The 14,135-nt window shown below is 54.9% G+C and overlaps 1 protein-coding gene across 6 annotated transcripts in view; it reads left to right on the top strand.

Moving 5' to 3' along the window:
• Window positions 1-14,135, top strand: part of BCOR (BCL6 corepressor) — a 79,874-nt gene that overhangs the window by 61,558 nt on the left and 4,181 nt on the right. For 3 of the 6 annotated variants that reach the window (XM_034648800.1, XM_034648798.1, XM_034648799.1), the window contains exons 5-11: window positions 529-582; window positions 1,060-1,246; window positions 7,047-7,307; window positions 7,690-8,034; window positions 8,655-8,980; window positions 9,226-9,480; window positions 13,587-13,753. In XM_034648800.1, the coding sequence (XP_034504691.1) occupies window positions 529-582; window positions 1,060-1,246; window positions 7,047-7,307; window positions 7,690-8,034; window positions 8,655-8,980; window positions 9,226-9,480; window positions 13,587-13,753 (1,595 nt within the window). The remainder of the gene's footprint in view (window positions 1-528; window positions 583-1,059; window positions 1,247-7,046; window positions 7,308-7,689; window positions 8,035-8,654; window positions 8,981-9,225; window positions 9,481-13,586; window positions 13,754-14,135) is intronic. The other 3 variants (XM_034648803.1, XM_034648804.1, XM_034648801.1) reach the window with 3 other exon arrangements.

Raw genomic sequence — 14,135 nt, 5'->3', positions numbered from 1 at the left:
ATGACATGTATCCAGTAAGGGGACGTGAGTGGTAGCACTTAGGAGGCTCACGTGTCTGGGTACTTGGCCGTAATTGTGTAGATGCTACGAGAATTCCACTCAGACGCTGCTAACAGACGTGTTAATGATTGCGAAGGATAGCTAAAGAATGCATGACGTTTACCTATCAGTTGCCTTGATTTCTCTGCCATTACTGTACATTAACGAATAATGCCTAGCAGTGCTGCTTAGAATGCCTTACGTGATACTTGCTGGAGGTGTGTAGCAGCCGCATGTCTGTGGGATTCGTGCAATTTTTTTTTTCACCAAAAAAAAAAAAAAAGCTCGCTTAAAGGGATAGAGTATGTATTTAACTTGCTAGTGAATGATAGATGTTGTATAGGAATTTCCTTACGATATTTTTACTTTTGATTAAAAGATAAATAAAGCCAAATTGTGTTGCAATGTTAAGAAAAAAATTGGTTTATGCTTATAAAAATGGATGAAGTTATCTAAATGATCCATTGAGTGCCCATTTTAATTACATAGATGGAAGGATTACAAGAGGACAGTATTTTATGTCTACCCGCTGCTTACTGTGAGGTCAGTTCTTCAAATTTTTATTACTAGAATCTTACATAAACCTTTTGAGTTAAATTTCATTTCCAAATATACGAAGGGAAGTTTGTGGGCCATGGTCGTCTTTATTCATTGTGCATTTTGTTTTCTTTTCTGTTGTGTTTTTGTTTTGTTTTCTTTGCGTTGTGTTTTTGTTTTGTTTTTATTTACCTTCAAAAAGAGAATGTCTCTGTGCCATGGTGTATGTATGGATATCCATACACAACGCATATATATCTATATACATATGGCTTTACGAGTAACGACTGTGATTACTTACGTATAGCTACTCTTACATTTTTATCTATTACGTTTTAAAATATCTCAGTTGTATCATAAATTGTGGTTGGTATTGGGCAAACTTTTCTTTGCAACTGCTTTCCTTTAAGGTAAGGCAAATGAAATAGCTTTGATGGTAAGGTGTTGTGTTTTTTTTTTTTCCCGTCTCCGTTCTCTTTCTAGCGTGCAATGATGCGCTTCTCAGAGCTGGAGATGAAGGAGAGAGAAGGTGGCCACCCCACAGCCAAAGACTCCGAGGTGTGCAAATTCAGCCCCGCCGACTGGGACAGGTTGAAAGGAAGTCAGGACAAAAAGCCAAAGTCGGTCGCCCTGGAAGAGGCCATTGCCGACCAGAATGACAATGAGAGATGTAAGTAAACCCAAGCAGCTTATGTGTGGTGGTGGGGGGGCAGTGCTCCCAGAGCTTCCGGAGAGGGGGGTGACAGGACGCGGTTCACTGCAGCGGCCCTACAGCCAGTGGACTGCGCAGAGAAATAGACTGTTCTCGAGGGCCGAGGAGGGAAGGGCCGATTGTCCGTTCGAACGTGGTGGCGTCCAGGGACGAGGCCCCCGTGAAAGATGATTTCTTGGGACGCATCTCCTTTTCCAGAGAAACGGCAGTCCTATAGTTAGTAACGGTCTGATACGATTTAAGTGGGAGAATGGCAGCGAGGGAGAAATGTGGCCATGTGTATTGTGTGCTGTTTCGTGGCAGGTACAGATACGGTTCCCTTCCCTTCCCTTCTTTTTTGTACCAGTGGGATGATACTTCAGCCAGCGGCACCTCCCCACCCACCACAGGGACAGTCTCCCATGGAATGGAGAATACTCGTAATCTCCTTCCAGAGGCAGAAGTTTTGTTAAAATGGGACGGAGGCTGATGGAGGCACCATAGCGATGAGATCATTATTTTCGGTGGCAGATGTGTTGGCCATGGTTAGATGGTGACAGCGTGATCCGGGGGCGTGGTATAAAGGAGAGGGGGTCCTTCCCAGCAGACAGAGGTTGTATTCTGTTGGGGAGGCAAAATGGAGGGAAAGCTGGTGCTTTTCTCAAGTCACTCTTGGGGCCCAGCAGCTGGTCCCCCACTGTGGTGTGGGTCGTGAGATATGCTCGCGAGACTTCCCTGGCTGATACGGTGTGTGGGTAGCAAGTGGAGAAGGTCTTTTTCCGTGCGTGTGGCTGAATGTCAAGGAGACAATGGGTGCAGAACCCTCCTGACACAGGACAGTCAGGGATGGGAGGTGCATCTGTGAGCTCTGTGCTATCGGGCGTCGTGGGTTTGGTGTTCATTGGCGCCTGATGGAGTTTGGGAGAATTTGTGGTCCTGGAGAGGGCGCGTCTCGCTGCCTAGGGCACAGACCCCTCCTCCGTCTGCACCCCCCCCCCCCCNCCCCCCCCGCCCCGTCAGCCTTGGGGTCAAAGGTCTGTGTCCAGGTTTCTGGGTAGGCCACACCAGGACCAGTTTGTTTTACTTTAGTCTCCAAAGAAGGGAGTTTTTGTCACTAGTCAGTGGTGGGGACTCTGAGGCACCTGAAGTAAAGATTTCCTTAGTCTTCCACCTCAGGGGGATGGATAGGGGAACGTGGAGGGTCCGAGCAGCTCTGGAGTAAAGCGGCAGAGAACGCCTTCCTCCAGGCTCTCATGCTCGCTCTAGGCAGCCCATTTTTTCCGATTTGCCCATGATGCCAGCTGGGGAAGCCTCTCAGGGAGACATGGTAGACGTGGGCAAAGCCAAGTTAACGGCTAGGTGCCTCTCTGAGGAGAGGGAACGGGTGAGGTAGGCTGGAGGAAGGGAGCAAGAAGTTAGCCAGACTTGAGTCTCTTGCCCATTGTGTGGGTTTCTGGTAACATGGCCAGATCCGGGGGTGGGTCTGCTCTTCCCACCTCACTCACCCTGGCCTTCTCCCCAGGGAAGTTTGTGTCCTCCACATCCTTCCTAATGAATGAACCTAGAGACGAGTACCCAGTCTGGTCAATGGAGAGCAGAGCCCAGATGACTCAAAGGCCTCCCTTCTCCCCTCCCGAGTCCCTCCAGGCTCAGACCAATGGGTTCTTTTCCTGGAACACCCAGGACACAACCCAGCAAGGCATAGGTCATCACCAAGGGCAGGAGAAGAATTGGGGAAGAGATGGGGGTGGGGCTCACTTTTGAAGATCGGGACAACGAAGGAAGTGGGTCACCGTCCCCAGTCTTCTGGGGACTTGTGATTTGTGGTTGGTCAAGAGGGGTACCTAGAGGAACCGTTGTCCTTGCTGTCACCTCCTCATCTGGGGGACAGCAGGTGTTGGATCCATTCAGCTACTATTTAATGGGTCTTCTTGACCCTTTCTTCCTCATGTCTCAGGCCCTGCTCCACACTGGCTCTCTCCCCTCGGGGGTCCATGTGGCTGAGAGCCAAGCTGTGAGCACGTGGGAGCTAGGGGGTGGGGGTAGACAGGGTCTGTGAAGAGGGTAGAGGATGCCTTCCAGATGCCTTCCCTCTTCCAGGGCAGCCCTCCCCTCCCGCAGACCCCAGGAGCTTCTGAGATGGTGGGTGCTTCCTGCTCGGCTTCGGCTGGACAGACATGGGTGCACATGGGTGCATCTCGTTGGGAGGGGCTGGCTTAAGAAGAGCGAATGAAGTCGGAAACAGTGGTCAGGACTTTCATCTGCTGTTCATGGTAGTCGGGGTGGCCAGATTCAGTGTTTATTTTAGAAGTCCACCCAATGCCTTAGGAGGCTTCGCAGACTTGGAAGCTTATCCATAGAGGAACCGTCAGTGGCATTTCGAAGGTGGGGAGGGACAAGGAGACTTGGTCTCTTCCCCCGTGAACTGGGAGTGATGGTCTCCCTTGGCAGCCACTTGACTAGGGCAGAGCCAGGACCTGCTCCGTGGTGATGCCTGGGCAGGACCTGGAAGAAGTCTCAATCAAAAGACTTCACGAAACTTCTCTGGGGCCGAGCACCTGCATGTTCATAAACTGCATTGAGTTTGGAACCCGAGGTTCCCCGTGTCCCTTTTGTAGAGGGTGTGAGTTTCCACAATGTTAGCCTTTGCTGAAGGAGCTATAATTCCGTGCAGAGGAGGGACTTTCCATCACGGGCAACCCTCCCACCTTGTTTAGGGTTCACGGGGGCCTGGTCGCCCACAGTGGGGAGGGTGCTTGGCTGCCCCGGTGAGGCGTTAATGTTGCCATGGCGATGTTTCTGTGAGGTGGCACTATGGCACAACCATGGTAAGTTGTGGGACGTAGGCGCTGCGAGTCACGGGACCGCGCTGCAGAGAGCAAGTGTTAAGCCAGGAACAACACAGCCACATTCACATCTGCTTAGATCAAGTGGTCAAGAGCACATGCCTTCCCACTTGCAGAAGGGCTGAAAGTAGCAGCGATGGCGGCCCCGGGGGTAAGGACCCCTGTGTATCTAGCTCTCTGGCTCCTTTGCTTTCGAGGGAAACCCCATGCGCTGTGGCTAGGATAGCTTCATCGCCGAGCTCTGGGTGGGGCGTGTGGCATGGAGTCTCCCCCCTTAGCCGGTGGCCATGTGTCTCTTAGACAGTCATGGTGGGTGCTCTTCAGTATTCTTTGTGGGGGAGGGCCTTCACTGAGTCCAATTGGGATCTTTGCCCCGAGAGGCTTGGGAGTTCGGGAAAGGATGGCGGGACCTAGTCTGGGGAAAGATCCTCTTGCAAAATAGGGATTCAGAAGGCAGCTCAGCTATGTTGCATGGGCAAGTGATTTCACTGACCCGTGACTTGAGTCATGGAAGGGTTCCTGGTAATGAGCCACAAGCGTCACATCGTGGGGTCCCTGGGACGCGGCAGGAGGGGACAGTCTGCCTGGAAGGTCAAGCACAGGAGCGCCCTCCCCTGCTGAGCGGGAGCAGCGGGCAAGGTGTGGCTTTGCTGCCTGTCTTGGTGGGTGAAGGGGCGTCCTCTGCCCTCAGGCGGCTTTTACCAGCTGGAGAGCCCAGAGGACACGGAAGGGAAGGGTTCTTGTCCGCGTGTTGGGGCGCTGTGGTGCAGCCAGAAACAGGGAGACGAGGTCTCCAGTCAGTCCCTGCTTGCTGACCCCGCGAAAGGCCAGGAAGATGGGTTCGAAATGCACTGCATGGTTGGAAGTTTGCAGCCAGGGTGAAGACCCCCCGGAAAGCCTTCTCCTGGAGCAAGACGCGCCTCTTCAGACGAGTCGGGGCTGTTAACAGATAGAGGTGATTATGGGGCCTGCATTTAAAGTGTAAAATATGGAAGCAGAATCTCGGGATGGAGAGAGGTGTAAATGGATCAGGGCACATCTCAGCTGTGGACAGAGGCGGCCAGGGCCCCACGCGGCATCCATCACCTCCCGGTTACCCCTGCTTTCAAATCACCTGCTTCGAGCCATCTTTCCTACCTGGGGTGGGGGGATGATGCGTCCACTAAATTAACTTTAAAATTGTGCACTGATCCCCAGCGCCTCCCCTGGGGCTTGCTGGGAAGGCTGGTCGAGGCTGGCCAGAGACGTCAAATATTGTTAACCAGGAGGGCTCACATCTGAAAATTTCCTGTGGTGGGGCTAACATTCAAGCTAGTCTGACGGTCTTGGCATCCCTTCGTTCGTTAAAGTGATTTCTCCAGCCTTTCTCTTAGCTGGGCCCGGCCTGTGTTTATGAAGCCCACCCCCGGGACGCAGCTTGCGGTAATAGTCCCACTTTACAACTGAAGGGGGTCGAGTTGTAAAGTAGCGCTGTTACTGCCAGAGCAGTTAAGAGGGTCACAGAGCAGCAGGCGCGCGCGAGGCGCAGCCTGCCCCCTTTGCTTGCCCGGGCCCAGCCCAGGCCAGCGGTCATCCCGGCTGCCCGCTGAGCTCTGTGTTGGGACGCTGCCGTGACAAGACCCACATGGTTGGGTCCTTCCACCATAGAGAGCACAGGCTAGCCAAGGCCAGGGAGAACCCCCCCACACACACACACCTGACCACCACTAACTGGTGGTGATGCCTCCAAGAAAAAGCCGATCGGGGAAGCAGCTGGGCTGGTCAGGAGTGGGAGTGATATTTGAAGTGGCCGGGTTTGGGATGGGGTGGGCACATGAAGTGTGTTTCTGGCATCGTCTAGAGATGGACTCGAGCAGTTCTGGTCAGTGTGACCGGAATACCCAGCCCCCGCTCCTTAACATCGCAGGGATGCTTATGGAATTCTTTTGCATATTAGAAGAAAGGTGACCCAGACCATCGATGAGCCATTTCTTAGGCTAGAGCCGCAGCAGCGCGTGATGTCAAGCTGAGGCGATGTGAGGAAAGGTCCCGAGTCTATGCTCGGTGGAGCAGGAGGAGGCCACGTGGCATAGGGAGCGCTGGAGTGAGAGCAGCTCACCAGACCTGGTGCAACAGGACACACCTGACGGCAAGGGGGGCGGGGCCTGGGGTTTGGAATGTCCTCAGGTGCTTGCGTGTGAAGGAAGGCATGAAAGGAGTGCCAGGTGGGGTAACTGGCGTCCCCCTGGGTGTGCGTGGTGTCACCGAGGAGTTGGGGGGGCTAACATATGCTTTTTCCCCTCCTCGGAAGGGAGAAAGACAGGGGGACGCGTGGTAATCAGGTTGAGTTCTTCGAAATTGGCCTTGACCCTTGTGTGCACACCAGGAAGCCTCTCCTTTGGCTTCCCTGGGCTCCTCTTCCCCTCACCCTTGGTCCCAGCTTCTCTGCCTGCCCCGCGCCAGCCCTCTTCACTGTCTCCCGGTTGACCCAAGGGGACACGGATGCGATCCCTTCTGCAGATGACATGTAGGAGCTATTTGTTCTCTTTATTACAGAGCCTTCCTTTTATTTCCAAATAATGCCCTCAGCAAATGTTTCCCGAGAGAGTTCTTCGGTCAGCCCTGGCTTGGTTGGCTCTTGCCGCGGGGTCACCTGCCCCCTGTGGGAAAGGGCCCCGGGAGGGACCTAAGCGTCATCGAAGTTGCGGTGATGCCTCATCTTCCCAGTCTCCTCGTGCCCCAACTAGAAGGTACAAGGAGAAAGTTGAGCGTCGTATATGTCTTCGCTTTCTGCTTTACTTGCCGATGGGCTTTGTGCTTGCAGTGCGTGAGGCCCCCGGTCTTCCGGAGAAGGGTCTGTTGGTGGCAGGTTAGCACGGGCACGGAGGTCCTGCCTTCTCACGGTGACCTTTGAGCCTTCATTCCTTGTACTCCTGTCTCCCCGCCCGCCCCAGGCGAATACAGTGCTGGCAACAAGCACGATCCTTTTGAAACTACAGAGGACAAAGATCTTCCTGTGGAGAAATACTTCGTGGACAGGCAGCCCGTGAGCGAGCCACCCACTGACCAGGCGGCTGTGGACATGCCGCACAGCCCCACCCTCCGGCTGGACAGAAAGCGCAAAGTCTCAGGTGACAGCAGCCACACCGAGACGGCCACGGAAGAGCTGCCGGAGGACGCTCTGCTGAAAGCCAAGCGGAGACGGGTCTCGAAAGGTGAGCTCGGTCGGCTTCAGCTGCCTGCGCATGCGGCCCCAGGAGGACAGCCCCGAGCTGTGCTGCACCCCCTAGCCGCGGGGCGCCCCGGGGGAGTCCCTAGTGCCGAGCTGTGGAGGTCCCCCGTTCCCCCCCCCCCCCCCCCGGAGCCCCGGGGAAGCCGCTCACACCTCCCCTGTCCCCAAAGCCAGATGCAGGAGCTCGAGCCCAAAGATGGCCAAAGATGAGTAAGTCCCCTCCCGAGAGACTTGGTGACCAGCTCAAGCAAAGGCAGTGACCACTCACTCCCCTTCCCTCCCCCACCCCTATTAGTGATGCGTAAGACAATTTGTTCCCCCCCCCAGGGGGCTTTTTGATTAATTTGTAGTTATTTCTCCATTAGATGACGGGCCTGAGAGGGAAATGACAAACAGTTCCTCTAACCACTTAGAAGAGCCACATTGTAGTGAGCTGACCAAGCTGAAGGTGTGCATTGAATTAACAGGGCTCCATCCTAAAAAGCAACGCCACTTGCTGCACCTTAGAGAACGCTGGGAGCAGCAGGTGTCGGCAGCAGAGAGCAAACCTGGCCGCCAGGGCAGGAAGGAAGTGACCCAGGCGCTTCAGCCTGAGGTCACCGCCCAGGGCAATAACAGCCCCGAAGAGAAACCCGGCAGGAAAAGGGCTGAGGCCAAAGGCAACAGAAGCTGGTCGGAGGAGTCCCTCAAATCCAGTGATAATGAACAAGGTACGCAGAGGCCGCCCCTCTCCTGGAGGGTGGGTCACCTGCCTTCCGTGGGGAAGGGCCCTGGGAGGAGCCAAGCGCCAGAGAAGTGGACGGACCAGGATGTGGCAGGCGAGGGTGCTTTCCTTCAAGGTCCTTCCAGCCTCCGCCCTTGCCTTGGGAATATACAGTGAGGGGTTCAGGAGGGAGCTTGTCTTCCTGGCTCCTGCTCTGGGCCCGGGCCTGGGCAGGAAGGGGAGGTCCGGGCGACCCCGTGGGGCTGGCCAGCACCCTCTGTCCAGCCTCAGCCTGTGTCCGCTCGCTTAGGTCCAGAGCACGAAGCGGCCCCCCCCCGTGGGTGGGTGGGGGAGATCTGGAAGGGCTGGCTCCTGCCCTCCTGTCTCCGTCCTTTGAGGAAACTTGGGGCCGTTTGGCGTTTTGTGGGTTAACCTATTTGTCGTTTGAATGTGGGATAATTAAAATATTAATGCTTTGGAAACATAATTGGTATATCTTTAAAAACTGAAGCGGCTCCAGTGATCAGTGCTAACAATGGGCTTTTCTTTCCACACCGGCTACAACTATGTAACGCCTGCTTCTTTTCCCCCTCCTTCCTTCCCGCCCGCCACCCCCTCCGGATTTAGGCTTGCCTGTGTTCTCCGGCTCTCCGCCCATGAAGAGCCTTTCATCCACCAATGTGAGCGGCAAAAAGCAGACTCAGCCAAGCTGCACGCCAGCCTCGAGGCCGCCTGCCAAACAGCAGAAAATTAAAGAAAGCCAGAAGACAGATGTGCTGTGCACAGACGAAGAAGAGGATTGCCAGGCTGCCTCCCTGCTGCAGAAATACACCGACAACAGCGAGAAACCATCCGGGAAGAGACTGTGCAAAACCAAGCATCTGATCCCTCAGGAGCCCAGGCAGGGCCTGTCGCTGACGGGAGACTACTATGTGGAGAACGCGGACGGCAAGGTACCTCTTGCCCCGCTGCTCCCCGCTGGGCTGGGGACAGAGCGTCCCTTTTCCCACGTTCCTCCCCGAACGTCACTCCTGCCCCCCTCACCAGGTCCCCTCCACACAACCCCGTCTTCTCCCCCAAAACAAAAGCAAAGGGAAAGGTCCTTCCTCCGCTCAGGTCTGTCACTCGGGGAGGAGGGCCGAAGAAGCCGGTGCGCGACGCCGGGCTTAACTGTGCGCTCCGTCCGGTTTTGTGACAGGTGACTGTCCGGAGGTTCCGGAAGCGGCCCGAGCCCAGTTCCGACTACGATCTGTCACCAGCCAAGCAGGACCAGAAGCCCTTCGACCGTTTGCAACAGTTGCTACCAGCTTCCCAGTCCTCACAGCTGCCACGCTCAAGCTCCCCTCCAGAGACCACCCAGTCACGCCCGATGCCTCCAGAAGCACGGAGACTCATCGTCAACAAGAACGCAGGCGAGACCCTCCTGCAACGGGCCGCCAGGCTCGGCTACGAGGTGAGGGGCCTTGGGGGTCCGGCGGGGTCCGGGCAGGGACTCGGAGCGCAGCCCCCTCCTCATCTGGGGCTGGGCCGGGTGTTCCAGCAGGATGTTTGTGTCCGCCCCACTCGTGCTCCCGGCTCCCGTTTCCTTGCTGGCGTGTTCAGTCGCCACGTGAAAAGAAAGGCCTCTGTGATGTTCACTTCGTGTTCAGGCAGGTAGCTGCTTCGGCACCCTCCAGTCTCGCTCACTTATCTCTGATACAAAATCTGACATAACCCAGGGCTTGGCGACTGGGGGAATTTTAATGAGCCCTTGCGGATTCTGATTAGCAAGGGGGAGAGAAGTTATTAGCTCTATTTTGGGTTGCTTGTGCTGTTCTGGGCAAAGCGGTGCTCCTGGTGGGAATGGGAGAGGAGATGTGTGGGTAGGGGTTGGGGTTAGGGGGCAGACCTGAAGAGTCTTTTTTTTCTGAGCCGCCGGGGGTCGGGGGGAGGGGGACTCTGGCTGTGTCTAAGACTCACCGCCCCTCCCCCACCCTGCTCCTCTCCCAGACCTGCTCAGGCTGGAGTTGCCCTCTGAGAGATAGATTACCCCCTCTGCCCTGCGCGGCTCCCCCACCACACTTGTCAGATGAAATTGTGATGTAATAGCCCACAGGGCAAAGGCATTTTTTATGCTGGCATCAGCCCTCTGGGAGTTGAATGGTGGAAATAAAAGAGGCTGAGTGTGGAGGTGTGGACAAGGGCTGCCGTGGCAGGGCCTGTGCTGGCCCAGAGTCCCGGCCCCCACTGCCTGGCCAGCTCTGTGCCTCTGTCCGCTGTGTGGGGGAGCCCTTCCTGGTGTGACCGCCTTGACCCCCAAGCCAGCCCCCCCCCGCCTCCCCGGGCATGACTGCATAGGAAGCACTAGCGATTTCTTAGTTTGGGGGTAGTTTTGGGGATCGGTTAAATGTGCTATTGTTTGTACCAGCGTTCCTCTTCTGGAGATCTCTGGGTTGCCTGGAGAGAACTCTCTCGAATGATTTTTGGTTAGGGGAGGTGAAATCCCTGTGGCAGCCGGTTGGCTTCCCGCGAGCTGAGAGCTGCAGCACCTGGGATGACCGGGCCAATACCGTACCCGGTGCTGAGCCAGAGCCCGTGCGCCGTGCCCGGCCTTCGCTCCTCTGCGCGCGATTGGTCCTCACTGACAGAAGGGACCTGTGCTCCCGGCAGATGCTGGATGAGAGGAGGGACAGCAGGAGGGCAGGGCTCCCCGCCTCTCCTCTGATCTTGGCATTTCCAACAGTCTCCATTTGGGACCAAAGACACTTGTTGGTCCTCTAAGGAAGTTTCCGTTTTGGTTTTTGTGGAACCAGTGGGTCTGAGGCCTGGACCAAGGGGGCACTTACTCGACCTGTGTGCTTTTAAGCTACATGCCGGGCATTTGATGGCACCTGAAGCCTTGGAAATGTTTATGTCAGGACAGCTGGGTTTGGTTTTGTTTCCTTCTCCCTCTTCACACCTCAAGTTCAGGATATAAGTTGCATAGACACCAGTGCGATGCTGAGCATTGAACTGGGATCTCATTGGGCGGAATTTAAAATCTTGGGAAGATGGCCAGTCGGATTCCCCAGTCTAAATCTTTGAAAACTGAAGGACAATCTGTTTAACCCCAAACAGGCGTGTTTCACGAAGGCATGGATTTGGGAGGGTCTTCCAAAAGTCAGTTCTTTCCCATTGTGAGTTTCTGCTTAGCTCGGGGGTACCGTGTGTCGTAAAAGAGGCCATCAGCGCTTTGTGTTGTGGTTATCCGGTCCTTTAGGTTCAGAAACACCCTCCATGTCAAGGAGACCACTTGCATGGCTGGAGACAGTTGAAGCTTTCCCTCCCGATGAAAAGGCTTCTGTTTCTTAGGCTAAAATGCCAATGTGCAACCACATGCTTTGCGTTTAGTGGTGATGGTTAAATTTTCTATGAATTGAATAAATCATGTTTTTAAAAAAGTTAATGAGGCATTTAATTAATTAACAATGTCGGGTTTATGGCCTTTATGGTTACATTTTGCGGTTAATGGCATTCGGCTTATAGCCGCTTAACAGAGAATTGTCCAACGAAAACAGTGTCATTTTGTTTGGAAATGGGTGGGCTGCCCTTCCAACCCTCCCATTTCTAGTGTCGAAAATCAGCCAAGAACTGGGTTGGGCAGGCAGACTTGCCCAGCCTCGTCACCATTATCTCTGTGGCTGACAGCGGTGGCCAGCAGCAGAAGGGTGTAGTTCGTTAAGCTCCGTTGACCCTAACAGAGCGGACCTCGAGGGGCGCTCATCGCAGCTGGACTGCATCCCTCTCACAGGGGCCCCCTTGGGCCCTCTGACTCTTCCCAAGCGTGGAATGAGAACAGTACCACCTTCCCTTCCGGCTGTCCCGTAGCTTACTGTGGGGTAACAGGTGACATCCTCATTTGGGGAGACCGAGAAGCGCTATAAGTAGCACAGTGCAGTTAGGGCAGCCCATGGCCGGCGGGTGCCTGCTGCCTCCTGCCTCTTCTGCCGCCTTCCAGAAGAGAGTCGACTTACCCATCAGCTTGGCCGTCCTTTCATCTCGAGGTACCCTCGAATCAGCCCAGTAGCGATGGAGGTTTCCAGGTGAAGGCCATTATTGTCAGAGCAAATAAACCCTGGGTTGATAGGACACCAGGCAGGCCGCCGGGACCCGGGTAAATTGATCCGCGCACAGCAGTCGGTGGCGCTCAGACCTGATCCCAGAGCCACGTGACGAGGCCTCTCCCTGGCTGGGGCACACAACTCATTAGCTTGCAGCCGTCCACTCGAGCCTGGCTAGTGAGGGCCTGCTAAAAGAGCAGCAGCTTCATGAGGTATCCTGGATACCAGGGCTCAGGGCAGGTGGCCTGGGAGCCCAGAGGATTGTGGGCTTTCTGGCAGGTTGGGCTCCAAACGAAGAAACGCATCTGTGGGCATGCCTTCTTTCTTCCTCCTCCAGTTTTGGAGGGGAGCTGCTGCGGTGACCTGAAGCCACAGGGCACCGATGGCCAGGTTTACCAGCATGCAGCATTAGGTTCACAGGGTGAGCATATGGAACATTCTAGTTAACTTCCAAGTAAATGGTCACTTCTGATTGATGGGTCCCTGGAAGGGCACAGAAGGTTTGCCCGCCTTACATCTGCGGGTGGCTGGAATGACCCCTATTTGGGGTTTAACAGATGAGTTATTTCAAAGGTGTCACAGGGAGGCCTGCTCTGACCCCATCCAGCTCCCCCTCAGCAAGGAGACCGTGTGTAGGCTGGCTCCGCCTACCCCCAGCTCTGGGAACCTGACAGCTCTCTGCTGGGCATGACTTGTAGGAAAGCAGTGTCGTGTGTTTTCCGGTGGCAAACGCTGTTCTATGTGTTTGAAAACTTTCTTAATCAAGGTAATAAAACATGGAATAAATTACTGCTCTGCTTACCGGGAGCGGTTCATATTAATATTTTAACACACCAAAGAAGTCAGATTAATAACAGTGATTCTAATGCAAACCGTCGACATAGAATATCTTCTGAGACGGTGGGGGGAAGGGTAAGCTTGTTTTATTTAGTTCTCGAGATGTGTAGGTTGCAGCGTGTGGTTTTTTGGATCCCTGTCATTAACTTAAGTAACTATGAAAATGTTACATATCTATCCGGCTCCCAGGGGGGTGGCGGGAGGTGAAATAGACGTGGGGTTATCTGAAGCATTCTGTGTGCTTTCTCGACGTCAGACGTCGTGCAGAGAGAGCGCGTCTCTTGTTGTACCCTACTTACCTGCAAGCGGGAGCGTGGGAGGACCTGGCTAACCTGACGCGCCATCCCTCCCTCTCTACGTGAAGGAATGTTCTCCCGGCTGATCTAATCTCTGTGCATCGGTCATCCACGCTTTTATCTAGACTTGGGTTTCTCTCCACTGCCACTTACTGAATGGACCCATTGACTCCATTACACGTGCTCTTGCCACCTCCCCAGCAACCCCCTTCCCCCACTCCCCGCCGCCTCCCCCGGGGGCGCACGCCTCTGAGGGCGGGCACTGCCAGGCTGCGGAGAGGTCAGCTGCGCAGGGTTCCTGGTGCAGCGGTCTGATGGCATCCCCCTCTCCCCACCCTTGACCACAGGAGGTGGTCTTGTACTGCCTGGAGAACAAGATCTGTGACGTGAACCATCGAGACAATGCGGGTTACTGCGCCCTGCATGAGGCTTGTGCGAGGGGGTGGCTCAACATCGTGCGACACCTGCTCGAGTACGGCGCGGACGTCAACTGCAGTGCCCAGGACGGAACCAGGTCAGTGGCGGTGGCTCTCGGGGGCAGGGGGAAACCCCAGAAGGAAAGACGGGGAGAGGTAACCTAAGCGCATTGATGGCTGAGTCTTCTAGAGTGGAATTGAACAGACCTTTCTGGCAAACGTCGATAGAACGTTTATAAAAACGACTGAGGTTGCCCTGGACAGAAGGCCCTGAAGAAGTCGGAGCCTGCGTGATAACTGAGGGTGTTGTTGGCTTTTTTAAGACCCTGCACCTTTTGTCAGTATCTACGACATCACCTTATTTAAAATACATGTGAATTGATAGTCTCAGGAATACAGACAGGGTCAGCGGCCACCGGCTCCGTAGGGCCTGTCCCCTACCCTGTCTTTGACCTTGGGTCAGTGGCCCAGGTCGGCGTC

The sequence above is a fragment of the Ailuropoda melanoleuca genome, chromosome X, assembly GCF_002007445.2.
Source record: "Ailuropoda melanoleuca isolate Jingjing chromosome X, ASM200744v2, whole genome shotgun sequence".
NCBI classification, from domain to species: Eukaryota; Metazoa; Chordata; class Mammalia; order Carnivora; family Ursidae; genus Ailuropoda; species Ailuropoda melanoleuca.
Note: the sequence above shows the minus strand (reverse complement) of the source record. Positions and strands in the feature narration are given on the sequence as shown.